Raw genomic sequence first — 20,914 nt, 5'->3', positions numbered from 1 at the left:
GCCAGTAATAATCCTTGTAGGAAGCTGCATCATTAGCCCTCTCACCCTCTCAGCCTATAGGTCTATTTGGTCTCCAGGTCTAGCTGCACACAGCAGTGGAGAACGCCTCTTACGTGGCTAAGAGATCGAATGCGGTTGGATATGTCGCGAATGTCTGTGGGGTTCGAAGAAGATCTAATAAAATGAGGTCTTACTATTGCATGGGATTATTCACGTAGTTGTCTTAGAGAACTACTGGTTAGGTGAATTAGTGAATTAGTGAATTAGGTCCTATTTCTTACTTCTAGCTTCGACCCAATTTTAAGTATTCAGGAATTGATTCAGACAGTCCAACTTGAAACATTTCTGCTTACCAGTTGGCCATCGCCCTCTCAATTACTACTTCCGTCCATTCTCCTTCTTCCACTTTAACTCCAAGTGTTCTTCTCTGCATTCGGAAATACCCGATCTACCCCCTTGATCCTCCACGGGGTAAGAAAAAAAAAAAAAAGGTGACAGGTCTGCAAGCATCAACTTGCCACCTCGTTGACGGGTGACGATAGTCCCGCTTTGGGCGTGTCTGGCAATTGCCTTCTCATGGCGCCGTGACAGTCTGTATGTGCAACCTTCCCCTCATCCGTTCTCCGCTCCATCTCCTCGCTCTTCCTCTTCCTCTCTCGTCATCATGTTGATTTCATGCTAATTGACCAGGACGTTGAGGTCGATAAGCTCTTAATCCCCTCACTTCTCTCCGACTCGCCGAGATGGCTGAAATGATCGGCAAACGAGAGCGGCGAAAGAGCCTGAGCATGTTCAGTCCATCCCTATCGACCCCCGCCCGCCCGCCGCTCCATGATCGAACGCCCTCGGACGATACCCTGACGCGAGAGAAGAAGGTCCGTCGAAATTCCGGCTTCTTTAGCCGCTCACACACAATCGAGTTCGATGGATCCAATCCGCGCACTGGCACTGCAGAGTCCGACACCGCTGCTTGGTCTGCAGCAGTCCATGCACCTTCACCGATTGAGCCCCCTCGCCCGCGCAGGAAGTCCTTGCAGAAAAAGCGAACCTCTGTTTTTGGTTCCTTAAAGTCCCTTCATTCATGGGAGGACGACGAACCACTCAGCGCCTCTATTGCCTCGATGGATGATGGAACTATGCCCGCTCCCCGAAATGGGATCTGGTCATCGACAATGCTCCACCACGGGGAGGTGCAGACCACGGGAGGCATGTGGAGGAAGAAGAGTCAATATCTGGTCCTGACCGATACGCATATCATTCGTTTCAAGAACCAAAGCAAAGCTGCAGATGTCTTTCCATCAATCCCCGCTTCCTATACACGACCTCCGGCGTCCCACCGCCAATCGGTGGCCTCCATCAGCTCATTGCAGGATATGACACAGCTGGCCTCGGGAGATGCCACCGCGGGGATTCCACTGAACAGTATAATTGCAGTTTACATGCTGGAGGATGCTCGCTTGTCGCCCTCGGTTGAAGTAGCCTACCTGGATGAGCGCACCCACAAAGCAACACTCGTACAAATGCAGACCTCCGATCTGCAGGATCTCAATCTGTGGATGGTAGGCATCCGACAGGCTGCTCACATCGCAAGGGCAAACTGTCCCATGCCCTTCAGCAGAGGTTCCGTCGAGTATGTCACGCGGATGTTGGAGCACGAACGAGATTACGACCCGGAGGCATTCCGCATGTTCCGGGTTATTCAAATCGCGTCCAGCAAGTCGATCACCCGTTCTTCGTCTGACGATCTGACCAAGCTTTCGCCCACGGGTTGCTATCTCGCCATTGGCTCCCACAAGCTTCATCTCCTGCCCATGCAGAAGACCGCCAATCGATCTTCCGTCGTATCCCTGTCTGACTGGGAATCAGCCACTTCCTTTGGTCTGATGAATTTGACTGGTCTGTCTATGGAATATGGCGACGACAGCCTGCATCTCACTTTTAGGGTTCCCTTGAAGAAACAGTACAATGTGTATCTGGCTTCGGTTCACTCCGTTGAAGTTGCTTGCTGGATCCGCCAGCACACCGAGTACCTGCGTCCCTTGTGGACCAGACAGTCGTACGAATTCGTTGTGCCGAAAGAATTGCAGAATGAAGAAAACTTCCCGCCTGTCCCTCTGGACGAGGATTACGGATGCTTTGACCGCACGCTGGTCGCATACTCGGCCAGCTACGATATCGACACTTCAAACATCCGATACACAATCGACCTGGAATGTGAGGATGCTCCTTGCTTCCGTTTGCTCAAACCTGCTTCTTCGAAATCCCCGCGTTACACGGCCTTGGAGCTGATTGCGGTGATGCGCTCGCTTCGCTACAATGAGTTCTTCCAGTCAATCTCGTTCCGTGGTGTCAATCTGGATGCATTGCAAGGGTTGCGTGATATTCATGGTGTCGACTCAGACGTCCACCTCGACCGAGGTGGCACGTTCGTGCACATCCCAGGCCAGCAGAATCTGACTGTGCTCTCACAGGAAGTTCGCGCCCTGGCCCTCAAAAGCAAGTGGTTGCGCCGGCTGGACTTTTCATACTGCCTCACGAGAGTTCCGACGCCGACTCTGGAGAAAGGCACTCGGGATCCTGGTTGTGGGATTCCGGAGGCCATCTTCCCCGTGTGTCGCCGAGAATTGACTCGCGTTGACTGGGTCATTCTCAATGGTATCAAGCTTGGTGAATCAGATCTAGACTACCTTGTTGATGCTGCATCACAAAGTCGGAGTCACTTGCGAGCTCTGGAAGTTGGAGATTGCGGACTATCTGTTCACGATTTGGATCTCATTCTGTCGACAATTGTTGCTCAAGAGTCGACACTCGAGGCAATCAATATTTCCGGTGTGCAAGGTCGACTGAATCCCGACGTTCTCCAGCAATATATTGGGTATTTTGGTCAGATCCGGAAAATCAACCTGTCCCGCATCTCACGAACCTCTGGCACCGATCCTCTGATTACGGCAGAAATGCTATTCAACTGGCGGCTTGAAGAGTTGGCTCTTAGTCGGACGGTGATCAACCGCGAAACTGTAGATGCCCTTGCCACATATTTGGCCAGTGAACGGTCTCAAAATCTGCGTTCGATTCGACTTGATCAATGTGGTCTCACCGGTGAAGACGTTGCTATGTTTATGCATTCAATGACCGCCATGTCCAGCGCGCCGCGGAGTCTGCATTTGCACGTCAATGAGAATCGCTTGGACGATGGATGCTCCCATATATTCAACGCCATTGCCAAAAACCAGACTCCCTCGCATTTGTCAATGCGGATGATTGATTTCAAGAAAGAGGATCATTTCCGTGAACTGGTGGATTCCCTCCGGAAGAACGCCACTCTCCAATTTTTGGATATTTCCAAGGCTTCTCTTCCTTACGATGCTAGTCCCGAGACTTGCCGCTCTTTGCAATTGATGCTTGAAGACAATGAGACTCTCGAGGCTCTAGACATCAGTGGAGACAATGCTCATCTCGACGTTGCGCGGTTTGGTATTGGCCTCAACCTTGCGTTAACCGGGTTAAAGAAGAACAAGTCTCTCAAGGTTCTGAAGATTGAGCATCAAAAGCTGGGTCTACAGGGTGCTAATACTCTTGCCTCCGTCTTGGAGGAGAACGACTCGCTACTCGAGGTGCATTGTGAGAATAATGACATTAATCTCCAATCATTCACCGTGTTAGTGAATGGGCTGCAATGCAACCGCTCACTCCTGACGCTCTCGTGCATGGATAGAGACCGAATCCAGTCGTTAGAAAAGGTACGGAGAGAGGTTGACAACGTTCGATGGGAAGCCAGCAGCAGTCAGACTTCCACCGCCAACTCGATCCGTCGCTCTCTTTACGCAGCGATGACTGTTGGCCAATCGCAGTCCGGTCACCGGCTGCACAAGGCGCCGCCGCCTGCTGTTGCCTCCTCTCTGGAAGCGTCTCCATTCGCCAATCACAACGTTGAGCTCGTTCTGGAGTCCTTGAATGGCAAATGGGATTTGGAAGTTAGTCGACTCCGTCGATACCTCCAACGCAACTACAACATTGCCCATGGGCTCGAAGACGCCGATATGGATGACTCGGCCAGTGACGGGCGCCCTGCAACAGCAGCGAGCCTGGGCACAATGCTTGACAACCTCAAATTCGACGTTGCCGTGTCTACCGACGAGATCAAAGCACCAGCAGAACCAACCCCCATCCTTCTCGCCGAACCCTCAGAAAGCCGCCCCGTATCCCCAACCAACATCACGATCTCAAAACGCAGCTCATCCAAACCCCGTCCGCACACAGCTCGCGCAGGCAATTCCCACTCCTCTGGTTACAGCTCAACATCCACGCAAAGCTCCCGCCTCGCCATCCCAGTCTCGCCCGTCCCAGCAGTCCCGCCAATCCCGGCATCCGTCCGAAAAGCAAATAGCGTCCGCAGTGCCCGCTCCTCCACAAGCACCGTTTCCACAGGCACAGGCAGCGGTCGAAGCGCCTACGGCACCGCCTCATCCACCCTCCGCGGATTCCTCAGCGGCTCAGCATCCCGCGAACGCCGCCGCGCAGAATCCCGCAAAGGCTCTAGGGAATCCCGCGAGTCAAAGGAAATCCGGGAACCGTCACGTCCTGCTGTCGTCTACGCAAATGAACCTGCTCCGAAACTTGACTGGGCTCCTCCAAAGATCGATTGGGCTCCTCCCAAAATTGATCTGGACGAGTTGCACTAAAAAAAAAAAACCAACAAAAAAAAAACATTAAACTAAAATTGTACAAACTGTACAGACATCAGGCTTATATACGAGTCTTCTATTTTTTCCTGTTCATACTCACTTTTTGTGCCCTTCACACACATCCTTGGTCCTGATACCCTGGCGTTCATACTTTGCGGTCATCATGCGGCGTTTTAAATTTATTTCTTTTCCTTCTTTCTTGCTTTCTCGTGTCCAAGAACATCGTTTCTTGTGACCTTTTTCTCGGGGTGGTCTTATTTTTTTTTTCCTGCACTCTTTTCATGGCGTGCATCTGGCTTGAGGTGGTGGTGTTAGCGATTGGTTTGAGGGAGGGGGGTTGCTGGATAGCTATGAATCCATTCTTTTCTCATTTTGGAATTTTCTAGCTATCCATGTTTAAATACACGTAGGGCTATGGGTAGGACGATGTTGTAGTGGCTTCATTTGGATCCTAGCATATGCGCCAAACCTCTACTGACTAGTTTAGGTCTGGGATACTCCATTCTAGATGAGCACTCCAAGACATACCTTGAATGAATGACTTCCAATGAACAGTACATCTATCCCTCGTAGCGCTAGAAACAACGCCAAACTATTCCCCACTAACGACACAACAGCCCTGGAGCCAGACCTGTTTCCAAGGCAAGAGAGTGTTCAGAATCAATGGATTGATCCTTGTATGCTTTCGAGTCCGTATTCTCTTCCCTAGGTCGAGAGCCGAAGGTGCCAATTCGTCAACAAATCTCTGTCCTTTACAAGTTGATGTTCGCGGCATCCAAGTTCAATAGCCCTAACTAGTTGAGTGATAGCGGTTCAGTGAGAGCTCGGAAGCGAGTGGGGGTGGAACTCATACACTTGCTTATTGCCATCACATTTTACCCTCACCAAGTCGGCTTGTCCCACCTAGCAAGACTGAATCCCGAATGGGGTCCTCATTTGAAACAACCAAAGAAGACCGAGACCCGACTAGATAGGCAACAAGGCAAGACAAAACTGATAGAATGAGAAAAATGAGGGTTAGATGATGGCAAAAGATAGAGCTCGTAGTATTATGTGTAAGAATTTCTTGGGAAGGCATGGTATCATACTAGGAACCTTGGAATAACCTTCAAACTTTGGGGCAGCTACACCGACACATGGACTAGCAGTAAGTGTAGGAAAATGGACATCCATGGATATCTATACGAATAGCTACAAAATGGGGCCCTTTAATATAGGTAGCACTGTGAGTGTTGGAGTACTACATGAGTCACAAAGAATGACATTGGATCTACAAGTACATGCACATTAAAATTCCAACTTGAAAGAGACACTTGTATGAAAACCTGAAGATATGGAATATGGTGATTTGCTTATGACTGACGGCATGTTTTCATCTAGCTTTGAGAGTAGAATTTGTAGGGCATCATAAGACAACCTTAGAAGCTCCATTGTCTGGAACCTAGATGTGGTTCCTTGTAACATAGCGACACCGTGTGTGAGGTAGTTCTGGCGCTCTCCGGCAAGCTCAAGGTAAAGTCCTGTAGTATCTCTCCCTCCGAATCCTTCGCCCGTGAGGCATGAAAAGCAACAGGAGTTCACTGCCCTCTGACTCATGGATTGGCAGGCTTGATAATCTTCAAAGCATTGTATATTGGATCTCTGTAAATACCGGACTGACCCCCTCGGTAACTGGGCTTTATAATGTTGAGGATCGACCTGACTTGATGAAGCACAACCGCCCCAAGCTTTGGGTAAAGTTGAGTTTCCTTCGCGAATTTAGAGCGAGCACCGCCTTCGACAATTCCGGCAGCCAAGACCTGCGCCAATTTGACAAAAGTAGGGTGGCTGGGTGGTAGTTGGGCAGCTGAACGGACGTGCTCGGATGTGATGTGTTTGGTATGGGGTTGCTCCTCGTTGCGGTTGCTAACTATGGTCATAACGAATTTGGTGACCAGTTTGTCGTGGATCGTGGTGATTCCACACATATCACAGAGTCTTGCCAGCTCAATTATGGCTGAGATCCGATCACTAGGTTCCGCAATGTCGAACAGCAATCGACCAGTGTAAAGCCATAGCACCAGACGTTCAAAGCCTTGTTCAGAAATGACCCCGTCCACGGCCCCCATAGTTGTCGTCTGGGTTTCGGATTCGAGGAAGTTTCCCTCAAACATGACGGTGAAGTACGGCGAGATCTTGCAGAGAAGGCGTCGTGAGACTGGGATCTCGTAGGAACCGTTGCTGATGCGAATCTTGACCTGCGGGCCGCAAAGGACTCTGAGACGAATGTCAATTTCTATCACTTTTCATGGATGAAGAACTCACTCCTCGATAAATGAATGGGGAGACATTTCCTCCATCTTGAATGTGATGTATAGAGAGAGAAGAAATGGTTGGGATCGTAGACGGTGTAATGTAGCCTACCAAAAGCTGCTTCAAATGATGAAGAAGAGGTGGGAGAAAGAGAAGAAGGGAACGAATGGAGGCTTTTGTAGAGAAGCCATGCCAGGACAATATTCATGGATGATAGTCCAGATATACACAGGGCTTGGCTTGTTTATTTACTGAGAATGAATAGAATCACTTGGGCAGACTTAATCTTTTGGAGTTCTTAATTTACGTCCGAGTTGACGATCATACTACTTCTAAAGCGTACACTCCTACACTGCTGATGGGAAGAGTTACAATGTTTGCTCGTCTCTACGATCTCATTAGAATGACTTCTCTTTGCTTCTTTTCTTTCGCCCGTTTACCTCTGGCTAGAGCTCACCTGTTTCTCATTCTTCTGTAGAAATGACCTGACTCGAGATCACAGTCCTCATTCCCTTCTGCATCGAAATCCGCACACGGGTGAAAAGTAACCATGTGGGCATGAAATATGACTAGAGAATTCCATATTTGAATTCATATTGAAAAGCCAGTGAGCAGCTTACGGCTTTTTCTTTTTCTCGGGTATTGAATTGGTCTAAGTATTCTTTAAATCTCACTCTTTGATTGTCGGCGGCTATAGACTGGGATCGCAAGCCTCGGCTACCAAGGGCGCCTAGCAAAACAGTTCTATTCGGAGACAAAAAGGAAGGCGTGACAACCTAGGAAGCGTGTCGCTCATCATGACACTTGGATTGGATATAGGAAAGATGTCCAGGTGGTAACTATTTCCAAGGTTGTATGTAGTTTCAGGGTTGAGTATCCGTGCGGGCGAGGTATATTTCCAGCCTTTATGATATCTTGGCCCTTCTCCCCTTTGGGTAGACAACATAATCTTCAAACTTGACTCTTCAAGATATTCTATCTTCACCTTCCAAATACCTGACCTTGGAGTTCACTGGATTGTCTTCGGACCTGATATCTCATGGCTCCCACTATTCCTCTGGAGCCTCTTCATCGAAGCCGAAAACGACGACGACAAAACCATCATTCAGGTCCTCGGCGCGCGTCAGCGATATTTCCCTGAAATAAGGGAACGGTGGGATCCACGCCGCCTGGACTCCCTTCTCGAACTCCTGCCTCTTTGCAAGATTGTGGAGGTACTTCCAAGGTTATCGTAGATCTTCTTGGGAATTTGTCTCATCGATCTTGGAGGCGATTCGCAACCTTGAAATTTCATCGTACAATGGATGTTAGCAGTCCCTTGGAGAGGACAAATTCCCGGTGGCCTCGTTAGAGTAGAATGACGATACGTCAAGAACAAAGAAAAGAATGAATATGCCGTATATAATTGAGATTTCGAAATTCAACGCAACAAATTCTAACAGAAACACAACGCGAAACAACTAATGTACAAAGATGATGCAAGAGGGGGAAACTATATATTAATGTACAACCTTGGAATGCCCATCTCCACCGATCTAACCAGACTTCCGCGAAGTCTCGTACTCAATGATGCCCTCCTCTGCATCTTTCAGTTTCTCCTTCTCGCGGAATGCTCGACCACGTTGGGTGATACTGTCCAAAAGCTTCAGGTAGGTGTCTCTTTCCCCGGTTTCGTCATCTCCCGTCCTCAGCCAGGTATCTGCGCGGCGCTTCTTCATCATTCTCAGAAGGGCCTTGCCCCTTTGAGCGTCCAGTTCGTTGAGCTCATAGGACACATCCCATTGATCCTTGGCTCTCAGGTTCTCGGGACGGTCCACGATCCTTCCGTTCACCTTGTTCTGAGTGATGAGAGTCATGGCTAGAACATCACCATCGGCCTGAGCGTCCGGTTGGTTTTCAGCATCCTCGTTGACTGGGGTTTCCTCAAAGGTGGGAGGTTCTTCTGAGGAATTATCCGAGCCGAGATCCATGACTTCAGAGAGAGGCTGGTTGGGGTTGAAAAGACGATCATTGAACGCGTCGATCTCGGCCTTGTTCTTTGTTTGGATAGCGCGGATCTGCTGGTCCGTGACGGGTTCGGCAAAGATGTACATGAAGGGCGTCGAGCCCTCGCGTGTCTCGAAGTGGAAGCGCAAAGACTGTTTCGGGAACTTTTCTGTGGCTCTGTCCATGATCTTCTCCCATAATCCTAGACTGAGCTCAAACTCTCTGTCTCCGAGAATGGTATTGTTCTGACCGTGCAGGGACTGATCCATCTCTGGCAAACTGATGTACTGGAAGCCGAAAATCCGCTCAATGTTGTGGTATGCAACGAAAATACCATCCATGCGGCCGATACGTACTTGCAGGGAATATTTTAGGAACGCGGCGCGGATCATGTCAAAGTATTCGCGTTCGAACGACTCGTATGTACCAAAGCGATCTTTGATCTCATATCCCATTCCGTTTTCGTGTTGTCTGACATCCATGCGGATTGAGACAACTGCGCGTGTCTTCAAGTCATACATACCAGTTCCTGGTAACCTGGGGTCATAGGCATCCAATTGGGATCGCATCAGGAAATTACCAGCACCAGTGAAGTGATAGGATTCAGGAATGGCACTTTCTTCTTCAGCGTCGATCTTATTTGGGCTGGAACGACGATAACGCTCAAACTCCTCCTTTGGAAGGGTGAGCATCTTTTCCATGGACTTGCCCAGGTTGGCGAGAATGTTAGCACTGTCATACTCTTTGTCGGCATCAATAGCGTAAGTATCTTCCTTCTCCTTATAGTGAAGGAACATGGCTGCTGGTGCTCGGAGAAGACGGGTGAAATTGCGCAAATTTTCCGGGAAACCGCTGGACATCTGGCGAACACTGACAGGACGCCATGCAGAGAGAAGATAATGGAAATGAGAGAGAACCGAGGTCATGCTCGAGGAAGAGCCGAAGTATTTCTTCTGGTGCTTCGCGGCCATTTCGAGCGCTGTCACGTCCTGAGACGAGGTGATGTATGGTTTGAGGGAGCTGTAATCAAATTCTGAAACGGGCATCACCTCGCCTAGGTAAGGATCGAAGTTATAAACGCGAGAGCGAGGATCACGCAGCTGATAAACACCGGGACTGAAATATGTTAGCATATTGAGTTGGAAACATGTGTAGTAATATCAACTCACTTGAAGAGAACCCGATCAAGCCCAAAGGAGAGACCGGGGACAGGGGCCATGGGTGCATCAAGCGCTGGAACCAAGTGTTAATGTTGGCAACGTTTCTCTCGTGGTATGCAAGAAGTACTTACCAACCAGACTCGATTGCTGGGGGGACAGTTGTCCGCGATGCTTAGTCTCGATGTACCTCGCAATATGTTTGAGTGCTTCCCTCTGGTTCTCTGGTTCATCCTCGTTGAAACTCGCGTCCGCTGAAGCCAGAGATTTCTGTGCATCCGGCGATAAGGCAGGTGCATTTTGGGAACTGCTAGCCAATATCTGTGACACAATATCCTGCTTGTAATCCAAAATAAGCCGTGGAAGTTCTTCTGTCTCGCTCGATTTGCTTTTTGCTAAGTTGCTTCCCGACACTGGAGTCATGATGTCTTGTTCAGCAGCCGGTGACTGCAAGTTCTCTTCCGGTTTCTTCTCTCCACTTGCTGCTGAATTGCTCTCCAACACTCGAGTATCGATGTCTTGTTCAGCAGCCGGTGACTGCAGGTTCTTTTCCGGTTTCTTCTCTCCGCTTGCTGCTGAATTGCTCTCCAACACTCGAGTATCGATGTCTTGTTTAGTACACGGTGACTGAGAGTTCTCATTCGGTCCTTTCTTTGCGTCCTCTGCTGAGCCCTCTGCTGAATTGCATTCCCCTGATTGGGTATTCAAGTCTTGAGCCGCGATGTTTTGTTGCGGGGTCGAGCCAAGGAGCGCCATGACTCTGACATTTTCTCTGAGGCTGGTCGCGACTTGGCGCCATCTGCCGCGACTTTCTGACACTTCTTCACCCCGTAAAACCCTCTCCCTATCAGCTTGGAGGGATTCGCGCACGATGTTGGTTTTTGAAATGTATTTTTGCGAATTCTGCACACTCGCCTCTGTTTCGCGGATGCGTGTTTCCATTCCAATATCCCGTTGATTTACATCGGTTGCGTTGTTTAACAAGGCAAGCAATTGATGCCCGGTCTCTAGTGCCGCTTTTTCGGACCGGGAGAGGCATTGGGCTGCTTCCAACGCATCATCCAAAAGTTCCAGTCGTTTCTTCTTAATATTATGCACCACCTGTGGATCCGGTGTCCAATTTTCCAGGCAGTTGGTCAAAGCATCGTATAACAAAGCCCTATCTTGAGCTCGTTGAGTTGTCATCTGTGCAGCCTGGGCGCGAAGTGGGCGGAGCACTTTCTAGATCCAATGAGTCAGTTCCGGTTCTGAGGTTAATGAATCATCCGATTCAAGGAAGCGATTGTGGCTGACCCTTCTTGCTTCAGGTGTAGTAGGTAAGAACGGGTTCAGTTGCTCAACAGGAGATTGCACTTGTGCCGACTGGTCCTGTGTCGGTTAGTCTCCATTCCGCGTCTGTTGGGTGATGGGCGCAAACCTTTGATGGAAATTCAATTGAAAACCTAGTTGATGCGCCAGTAGGTTCAGCATCGGGGCTGGTATTAACCGACCATAATGCGGACGGACGGTGGAGTTGGCGCGAAATGGCCGCACCGCGCGTCAAAGAGGAAGGACCGCATCGACCCAAAGATCCCACGATGGACCGTGAGCTGATGCGAAACATCCAGGCCAGTAGTCAAAGCGAGTGCGGGTTATCGAAGAACTAAGATTGTGCAGTATGAAGGCAATGAGAGCAATCTCCGAAGAACCAAACACTCCGGGTTTTTTTTCTGCCAGCTGGCCAAGAAGATAAGACTCACCGCTCTGTTATCCTTTTGTGCCTGAGGTGTCCACCGAAATGTTCCTGCAAGTGACTCGATCTATACTTGCTCCGGCAGCGAGCGTTTCCGATATTGGAATGCCTCTATGCATGGGTAGCGAATACTTTCAAAGCTCTAGAGAGGATTGAACAGCTGTATCAGGCATCACACCTTTCGAATGAAAATTGGCCACTATGGGATTGTACAGATTATATACTGTTCGACCGAAATTAGTACGTGAAAGGGCTGAAAGAAGCATACTGGGTGTGAAGATACATAGAAACAAATCAATCTCAGTATATATAGAATATTAGAAATATCACCCCAAAATACATGGACTAAGTAGTAAAGACCGACAATGGACACACTCCAAACCCCGAAGTCGCAGAAATTCTGGGGGGACGGAGAAACACCGCAGCCGGGAAAAAAAGTTTAGACTTCAACTTCTTGAGAACTTTCGACTCCCACACATACTGCAGTTCTTGAGCTGTCGAGGTAAGATATGACCCTTTTTGGCTATCTGCAAGGCTTCTAGATGTATTTTCTCTTGCAATGAGTGATTTGCATGTGCCCTGACTCACTTTTCTATGGAGGGGCATACCCCGCGGAAGTTCCCACACTAACACTTCTCCAGTCACTCGACTGCCCTTACCATGGCTTCCGAACAATTGCGCATTCTCATCGTCGGCAATGGTGGCCGTGAGCATGCCTTCGCCTGGAAGTTGAGCGAGTCCCCCCTCGTCGACATCGTCTACGTCGCCCCCGGAAACGGTGGTACTGGTCTGGGTGCCAACAAGAAGATCACCAACGCCAATGTCAAGGGTGACGACTACCCTGGCCTCGTCGCATTCGCACAGCAGAACCAGGTGAACCTTGTGGTTCCTGGTCCCGAGGCCCCTCTCGTGGATGGCATTGAGGGCTACTTCAAGGCTGGTGAGTCAATCTGAATCTTTTTGCTGTCTTGGGACAACATGGCTCAGATCCGTTCTAACAACTCCTCTCCGAACAGTCGGCATTCGTGTCTTTGGTCCTTCTAAGGCTGCGGCCCGCATGGAGGGCTCCAAGACCTTCTCCAAGGACTTCATGCAGCGCCACCAGATCCCCACTGCCGAGTTCGGAAACTTCTCTGACTACGAGGCTGCCCGCCGCTACCTCGATTCGGTCTCGCACAACGTCGTGATCAAGGCCGACGGTCTTGCTGGTGGCAAGGGTGTGATCATGCCCACAACAAAGGAAGAGGCCCACCAGGCCTTGAAGGAGATGATGGTGGACCACCAGTTTGGCAAGGCTGGTAACGAGGTCGTTATCGAAGAGTGCTTGGAGGGTGACGAGCTGAGCATTCTCACCTTCAGCGATGGCTACACCATTCGCTCGCTGCCCCCGGCGCAGGACCACAAGCGCATCTTCGATGGTGACCAGGGTCCCAACACTGGTGGCATGGGCTGCTATGCGCCTACGCGCATTGCGCCCAAGGAGGTTGTCGAGGAGATTGACCGCACCATCATCCAGCCTTCCGTTGACGGAATGCGCAAGGACGGTTTCCCCTTCGTCGGTATTCTTTTCACCGGTCTCATGATGACCAAGAACGGACCCAAGGTCCTTGAGTACAACGTCCGTGGTGGAGACCCCGAGACTCAGACTCTGCTGCCCTTGCTCAGCAAGGACACCGATCTGGCACAGATCATGGTGGCCTGCGCCGACCACTGGCTGGACGGTGTCTCCCTCAAGATTGAGCCCAACTTCTCCACCACCGTCATTGCCGTTGCCGGTGGTTACCCCAACGCCTACGCCAAGGGCAAGGTCATCACTCTGGCCCCCGAGCCCGCCGGAACCCTCATCTTCCACGCTGGTACTACCCTGTCCGGAAACGAGCTTCAGACTGCCGGAGGCCGTGTGATTGCATCCACTGCCACCGCCGCGACCCTTGAGGAGGCCGTCGCGAAGAGTTACGAGGGCATCAAGACCATCAGCTTCGAGGATATGTTCTACCGCAAGGACATTGCGCACCGCGCTTTCCGTCAGACCGCGGATACCTCGCTCACCTATGCCCAGGCCGGTGTTTCTATTGATGCCGGTAACGAGCTCGTCAACAAGATCAAGAGCTCCGTGGGCCGTACCAAGCGCCCCGGCACTGACGCCGTCATCGGCGGCTTCGGTGGTCTCTTCTCCCTGGCTGCCGCCAACTCCGCCTACCACCCCCACTCGCCCACTCTCATCGGTGCCATTGACGGAGTCGGCACCAAGCTCAAGATCGCCCACTCTGTCGGAATCCACGACACCGTCGGTATCGATCTCGTTGCCATGAACGTCAACGACCTTGTCGTTCAAGGTGCCGAGCCCCTCTTCTTCCTGGACTGCTACTCTTGCGGCCACCTCGACGTTCCCACTGCTGCGGCTTTCGTCACCGGTGTCGCCGAGGGCTGTGTCCAGGCCGGCTGTGCCCTCATCGGTGGTGAGACCGCCGAGATGCCCGGTCTCTTCATTGACGACTCCTACGATGCCGTTGGTGCTGCCGTCGGTGCTATCAACACCACTGGCGACAACGCCCGCGCTATCCTCCCCCACACCGACAACATGCGCGCCGGCGATGTCCTCCTCGCCCTCGGCTCCTCCGGTCCTCACTCCAACGGCTACTCTCTTGTCCGCAAGATCGTCGAGCGTGCCGGTCTGAGCTTCTCCGACCCCGCCCCCTTCTCCATGCCCGGTCTCGAAGACGGTGTTTCCGTTGGCCGTGCCCTCCTCACCCCTACCCGTATCTACGTCAAGTCCATCCTCAGCGCTCTGAACACCCACGGAACCGCTATCAAGGGTCTTGCTCATATCACCGGTGGTGGTCTCGTCGAGAACATCCCCCGTATGCTCCCCTCGACCCTGACCGCTCAGGTCGATGTCAGCACTTGGCCTCAGCCTTCCGTCTTCTCTTGGCTGCAGCGTGCCGGTAACGTCTCCTCCGCTGAGATGGCCCGTGCATTCAACTGCGGTGTTGGTATGATCATCGCCGTTGACCCTGCTTCCGAGGCTGCTATTCGCCAGACCTTCGAGGCTGCCGGCGAGTCCGTCTACCGTGTTGGTGAGCTGCGTGTTCGCGATGCTAGCGAAGAGGGCTGTGTGCTGTCCGGACTTGAGTCTTGGGCTTGATTTCACGATGTTGATGTTAAAATTTTATCTTGATGGCGACGATTGATGCTTTATATACGGATGGAAAAAAATGATTTACTGGGCCGTCTTATAGATTCTTGTTACTTTTTTCTCCTTCCTTCTCCTGGTTCATCGTATTCCATGCACATGCACATTTGTCTTTGCCCTTGAGGCTACAAAATAAGCACTTCGGATTCCCGAAATGACTTGATGCCCGATTTTTCTGTTCTATGCCCTTTGAAATGATACACCCATTGAATGAAATTTCCAATCCCAGAATGAATGCTGAACTATCATAAAAGCGTCCCTAAATCAGAGATGCTCAACCGATCAATCCGTTCCTTCGAACATATCAATTCCCTCGGCAGCCAATCCTGAACTCGTCCCCTAGGAATTCCGGCCTCACTCCGAACCTCCTGATCACCAGCAATCATCAAAGCAACTGCAACACCCGACAACCAAGCAAAAACCATCCCCTCCCCTTGAAAGCCCGCAGAAATCCACTCCGCCCCCTCCCCATTCCCCCTCCCCGTAATACTCTCCTCCAACCTGCCAACAAAAGGCAACAAATCGGGCGTGAACCCCATACATCCAGTCCACGCCTGCTCCACCTTCGACCTCATCTCAAATACCGTCTCCACCAGACCGCCAAGATACGCCCGGATCGAATAACAAAGCCCATCATCCCTCCAGATCCCAAACTCATCAATCCCTCTCTCAGGGGACTGTATCATACCCCCACCAACCATTAACTCGCCCCCGGGCCGCTGGCTTATATAGTCGAATCCGTGCTTGTGGTGGATACACCACGACCTCGAGGCGTCGAAGGCACTGCCCGATTGCGAAGTCATGTGTCCGCGTACAGGGAAGATCTTCCCTTTCAAGCCTGGGATGAGCGTTGCTGCGAACCCATCTGTGGCATGAACGACATGCGAGGCACTTATCGGGCCTCTGGTTGTCGAGACCGTGAAGATATCGGTGTATTCAATCTGTGTTGCGGTCGTATTGGGTGAAATTGCGAAGTTGGGATTTTCAAGTAGAATCGCATACAGCGATGTAATGAACTTGTATGGTGATAGTGCTGCGGCTCTGTACTTGATGATTCCATAGCAGTGTGCTGGATTCACATTGAACTCCTGGATTCTGTCAGTCTCTAGCCTCTTCAGACACAAACACTAGTGATATTTATATAATGTTCATACCTGACACCCCTCCACGCCATCATAAACCACGATATCTTGCACATCTGGCAAATCCTCCTTTAACTCAAGGACCATTTTCTTCGCATCATCCCACATCTTGCTATCAGTGAAGATATCAAGAGTGTCGATCTCTCTTGCCTCCGCCTCGATCCCCAACTCTTCAATCAGCCCTAACAAGAGCGGCATATGCCGTCTCTGATACTCGATGATGTGTTTTGCGCGAGTCCCAAATCTCGCTTTCAGAGATGCATACTCTAGATAAGCGGAGCATTTGATATGGCCTCCGTTGCGGCCTGTTGCGCCACTGCAGACCTCTCGTGCTTCGAGCATCACGATCTTCGAGGTTGGGCATTTCTTTAGTAAAGTGTAGACTATGCTTGCGCCTGAGATACCTGACCCGATGATGACTATGTCGGCTGTGTCCGGGAGGGATTGAGGGGGGAAGTGGAATGGGTCATTTTGCCAGGATGAGGGGGTTGGGGTTGATATAGGGAAACTGGGGGTGTTGACTCGGGATTTGAGATTGTCGAATGAAGTTTTGGATTCGGTGAGTTCGATCTTGAGTGCTTGGATGGTTGAGTAGATATGGGATAGTTTGGAAAGGAGACCCATGTTGGTTTGAAGATGGTAGGAAAGAAAGGATGGTTCAGAAGTTAAAAGTACCCCAAGACTCTACAAAAGAACAGACGGACCAAGATCAATGACTGATATGTGCATAAAAGCTAGTAAATACGAAGAGGCAATTGAATGTAAAAGTCAAAAGTTAAGAGACTACAGACTTTCAATCTGGAGGATACCGCGACAAACCGGGAAACACAAAGCCCAACTCCATGTACAGCCTCAGCTACAAGCCCATTGCGCGAGGCAACATCAAGTCGGGACGGCGTTCGAGAAAAAGAGAGGTCAAAAGCAGATGGATAGGGATTCCGATCGAAGAGATAACAAAAAAGAAAAAAGACCGACTCTATTCCACTAAAAGGTTCCATTTTCAGGCTATCCGCTTGATAATGCGAGTCCAACAACGCTTGCAATCCAGTGCCACCATCCTGCTTTTTGATACACCAGGAAAGTACGAGCGAAGACGAATAAGGCGCTGCTTAAGGCGCTTAGAAGCACTTGCGGTGAACGATCGAAGGACCGGACTCGTCGTACTCCTGCTTGGAGATCCACATCTGCTGGAAGGTGGAGAGGGAGGCGAGAATGGAACCACCGATCCAGACGGAGTACTTGCGCTCGGGGGGAGCGATGATCTTGACCTTCATGGAAGAGGGAGCGAGGGCAGTGATCTCCTTCTGCATACGGTCGGAGATACCGGGGTACATGGTGGTACCACCAGACTGGAAAGAAAGAATGTTGGTTAGCCGGGGGATCACAAAGCAAAAGATGTGCACTCGGGTGGGAAAAGCTTACCATGACAATGTTGCCGTACAGGTCCTTACGGACATCAACATCACACTTCATGATGGAGTTGAAGGTGGTGACGTGGATACCACCAGACTCAAGACCGAGAACGTTCGGCTGGAAGAGAGCCTCGGGAGCGCGGAAGCGCTCGTTACCAATAGTGATGACCTGTCCGTCGGGAAGCTCGTAAGACTTCTCGAGGGAAGAGCTCTGGGAAGCGGTCTGGATCTCCTGCTCGAAGTCGAGGGCGACGTAGCAGAGCTTCTCCTTGATATCACGGACAATTTCACGCTCGGCAGTGGTGGAGAAAGTGTAACCACGCTCAGCCAGGATCTTCATCAGGTAATCGGTCAAGTCACGGCCAGCCATGTCGACACGCGAGATAGCGTGGGGAAGAGAGAAACCCTCGTAAATGGGGACAACGTGAGTGACACCGTCACCGGAGTCGAGAACGATACCGGTGGTACGACCGGAGGCGTACAGGGACAGAACGGCCTGGATGGAGACGTAGAAGGCGGGGGCGTTGAAGGTCTCGAACACGATCTGGGTCATCTTCTCACGGTTGGACTTGGGGTTGATGGGAGCTTCGGTCAAGAGGATGGGGTGCTCTTCGGGGGCAACACGGAGCTCGTTGTAGAAGGTGTGGTGCCAGATCTTCTCCATGTCATCCCAGTTGGTGACAACACCGTGCTCGATGGGGTAACGGAGTGTGAGGATACCACGCTTGGACTGTGCCTCATCACCAACGTAGGAGTCCTTCTGACCCATACCAATCATGATACTGCGATCATGTCAGTGGTTTCTTCTTTGTATATCAAATTGGCTGTATGTGGTGCGTTGACACCGGCCATAAAAAAAACAACAAACAGGGGGAAGAGGATTATTTACCCATGGTGACGGGGACGACCGACAATGGAGGCTAATTAAATTCATCAGTATTTTGATTCCAGACTCTCGAAAGCAATTCCCAATCCCGGCCAAAAAAGAAAGAAACCTTGGAAGGAAAATGGTCCGACGCAAGGAATGGCGGGATGGCCTTTGCGAGGGGTGAAAACGAGGCTGTGGGGTTTGAACTTACGGAAGACAGCTCGAGGTGCGTCGTCACCGGCGAAACCGGCCTTACACATACCCGAACTATATCGCAATTCATCAGTTTCAAGTTCCTCATGGTCTTTGGAGCGCTCTCTGGGCGTTGTGGGTGGTGGTTGGGGGCCATTGGGATGGGATCCAACTGCCGTCGTGGCCGATTAGGGGAAGGTGGCAACGACCGCGACCGAGGACAGATTGACGTCCCAACCCAAACCCAGGCCCAGAAGCTCCAAGAGAATAGCATCTCACATACCCATTGTCAATGACGAGAGCAGCAACTTCCTCTATTGTGAGAGATTCAGGTTAGCATATGCAATTCAGGATGCCGGATACCGAGCTGGCATTAGGGGGAAGCTCTATTGAGCTGAGGCCACAACACGGTAAGGAACAGAAGCACAGCACATACCTTCCATTGTGACGGATTAGATTATGAACCTGAAGAAAAAGAAAAGAAAGATGGAATGGAGAGAGTATAGTTGGGATTAGGGGAAGGGAAGAAGGAAGAGAGTGAGAGAAGTGGAGAGGGGTTTGTGATGGCTGGGATTGTGCGCTGCCTGAGGCTCTCCTTTTTCCCCTCCGATCTACCTTTTTTTCCTTTTTCCTCGTGCAAAAGATGCTTATATAGACCAAGTCTTCTTTATGAAGGCAGAATGATTTCCCCTTCAATTTCCTCTACTTCTGGCTACTTTGAGGGGGGGATGGAATCTGTCTACCTATTGTATTGCGTGGCCAGGTTCCGGGCGTTGAGAGCCTCCAGACCCTTCTGGATACGGGGAACACGTACCCTGTTTTGGACACTTTGACTGGCCTTGATCCTTTGATTATGTGGGAACGGGAAACCTTCTCTTGCAATGATACAATGATACAATGATACATACAAAATCACCTACAAGTGTACAGTCCACATACAATTGTACACTTGTAGGCTGCTGGATTATCCCTTGCCTCCGGAGGAATGTCCAGTGGCGCGCTTCTAAGTATAGGAACCAGACTTGAGCTGTGGGCTGTGCTGAGGTACTCCATCCACGGGGTGGATAAGGCCGGTGTGTACTCCGTACCATATATCACCATTGCCATGTCAGGATAGTTTTCATATCTGGAAATGGTCAGGCCAAAACCTGTCAGATCCGGTCAGGCACTAGTGAGTGGAAGTACGTAGTCCGCCTGGTCAAGCTTGGGGATTTACCGCCATTTCACGTAGACGGTGAGACGGTCACCTGACGGAACCCGCTGGTGCCCGCACGAATCGCCCAGATCCAGCTGACGTAATCATATCTTTTTTCTGTACTTGAATGATCGCAAAGGCAACTGTACTTGATCAAGACATTATCTCCATCTGTACAGCGGCGATTTACCATTCTTCAGTCAGCTATCACCTGGATTCACCACATTTTCACCAAGAAACCACACCAACTCCCGCACCATCTTCAAGTACCCCGCCAGCCCACCATGGACCCCGAAATGAACAAGCTCCTCAAATGGAGTGTCACCAACTCACAAGCCTCTGCCGGTGCTGAGGGAGAAGGCAGCGCCCCCAATGCCACCGAAGCCGCCAAGACCATGACCCCAGAAATGCTGAGCCGACTCTTCGGCGGACCCTCCGACGCCGATCTGATGCGCGCCGCCATGGAAGTTGTCCACGACCCCGAGACCGATCTGGAGAACAAGTTGATCGCATTTGACAACTTTGAGCAACTCATTGAGGGAATTGATAATGCAAACAACCTGGAACCCATGGGTCTCTGGACCCCACTCGTCCAACTCCTCAAGCACGAAGAGACCGAAATCAGACGCTACGCGGCTTGGGCTATCGGCACAGCTGTGCAGAATAACCCCAAGGCACAGGATAAGGTATGTCTCAACCCTCTCACCCTTTTCTAGTACGCCAAATGCTAATGCGCCTCAGCTCGTCCTTCTGAACACAATCCCCGACCTCGTCACTATCGCCACATCAGACGCCAACCAGGCCACTCGCAAGAAGGCCGTCTACGCTCTCTCTTCCGCTGTTCGCAACTACCAGCCCGCTATGACCGAGCTCAGCAAGAGCCTGCCGGAAGGGTACCCTACCGACACCGATGCTGGCGACATGGACGCCGTGGACGTTGTCATGGACAAGTTGCGCGCTACCCCCATTGAAGCATCCGCATGAACGAGTTGTGATGAAACAATAAATTTGAAACATACCATACGAAGGCAGCGCGTTAGCCTGAAAGGGTTTCTCTCCT

At 50.9% G+C, this 20,914-nt stretch overlaps 7 protein-coding genes across 7 annotated transcripts; 3 read left to right on the top strand and 4 right to left on the bottom strand.

Moving 5' to 3' along the window:
* Nucleotides 1–743: 743 nt before the first annotated feature.
* On the top strand, nucleotides 744–4,682 carry N7506_009421 (uncharacterized protein; the record flags this gene model as incomplete). Its single annotated transcript, XM_056958714.1, has 1 exon — nucleotides 744–4,682. The coding sequence occupies one exon, from the start codon at nucleotides 744–746 to the stop codon at nucleotides 4,680–4,682; it is 3,939 nt and encodes a 1,312-aa protein (XP_056808104.1).
* Nucleotides 4,683–6,277: 1,595 nt separating this feature from the next.
* Nucleotides 6,278–7,024, bottom strand: N7506_009420 (BTB/POZ domain-containing protein; the record flags this gene model as incomplete). Its single annotated transcript, XM_056958713.1, has 2 exons — nucleotides 6,278–6,941; nucleotides 6,990–7,024. The coding sequence occupies 2 exons, from the start codon at nucleotides 7,022–7,024 to the stop codon at nucleotides 6,278–6,280; spliced, it is 699 nt and encodes a 232-aa protein (XP_056808103.1).
* Nucleotides 7,025–8,512: 1,488 nt separating this feature from the next.
* N7506_009419 (Pet127 family protein) lies at nucleotides 8,513–11,305 on the bottom strand (the record flags this gene model as incomplete). Its single annotated transcript, XM_056958712.1, has 3 exons — nucleotides 8,513–10,079; nucleotides 10,133–10,196; nucleotides 10,255–11,305. 3 exons carry the CDS (start codon nucleotides 11,303–11,305, stop codon nucleotides 8,513–8,515), a joined length of 2,682 nt encoding a protein of 893 aa, XP_056808102.1.
* Nucleotides 11,306–12,512: 1,207 nt separating this feature from the next.
* ade1 (bifunctional aminoimidazole ribotide synthase/glycinamide ribotide synthase) lies at nucleotides 12,513–14,997 on the top strand (the record flags this gene model as incomplete). Its single annotated transcript, XM_056958711.1, has 2 exons — nucleotides 12,513–12,792; nucleotides 12,869–14,997. The coding sequence occupies 2 exons, from the start codon at nucleotides 12,513–12,515 to the stop codon at nucleotides 14,995–14,997; spliced, it is 2,409 nt and encodes an 802-aa protein (XP_056808101.1).
* Nucleotides 14,998–15,290: 293 nt separating this feature from the next.
* On the bottom strand, nucleotides 15,291–16,811 carry N7506_009417 (NAD(P)/FAD-dependent oxidoreductase; the record flags this gene model as incomplete). Its single annotated transcript, XM_056958710.1, has 2 exons — nucleotides 15,291–16,172; nucleotides 16,200–16,811. The coding sequence occupies 2 exons, from the start codon at nucleotides 16,809–16,811 to the stop codon at nucleotides 15,291–15,293; spliced, it is 1,494 nt and encodes a 497-aa protein (XP_056808100.1).
* Nucleotides 16,812–17,305: 494 nt separating this feature from the next.
* act1 (actin) lies at nucleotides 17,306–19,102 on the bottom strand (the record flags this gene model as incomplete). Its single annotated transcript, XM_056958709.1, has 6 exons — nucleotides 17,306–17,536; nucleotides 17,610–18,381; nucleotides 18,489–18,519; nucleotides 18,679–18,734; nucleotides 18,943–18,973; nucleotides 19,096–19,102. The coding sequence occupies 6 exons, from the start codon at nucleotides 19,100–19,102 to the stop codon at nucleotides 17,306–17,308; spliced, it is 1,128 nt and encodes a 375-aa protein (XP_056808099.1).
* A 1,036-nt stretch (nucleotides 19,103–20,138) lies between these two features.
* fes1 (Hsp70 nucleotide exchange factor FES1) lies at nucleotides 20,139–20,838 on the top strand (the record flags this gene model as incomplete). The annotated part of the gene is made up of 2 exons (XM_056958708.1): nucleotides 20,139–20,540; nucleotides 20,596–20,838. The coding sequence occupies 2 exons, from the start codon at nucleotides 20,139–20,141 to the stop codon at nucleotides 20,836–20,838; spliced, it is 645 nt and encodes a 214-aa protein (XP_056808098.1).
* Nucleotides 20,839–20,914: the final 76 nt, after the last annotated feature.

The sequence above is a fragment of the Penicillium brevicompactum genome (genome assembly GCF_028827555.1).
Source record: "Penicillium brevicompactum strain IBT 35665 chromosome Unknown utg000006l_segment0_segment0, whole genome shotgun sequence".
Classification (NCBI taxonomy): Eukaryota; Fungi; Ascomycota; class Eurotiomycetes; order Eurotiales; family Aspergillaceae; genus Penicillium; species Penicillium brevicompactum.
This window is presented reverse-complemented; position numbering and strand designations above follow the sequence as displayed.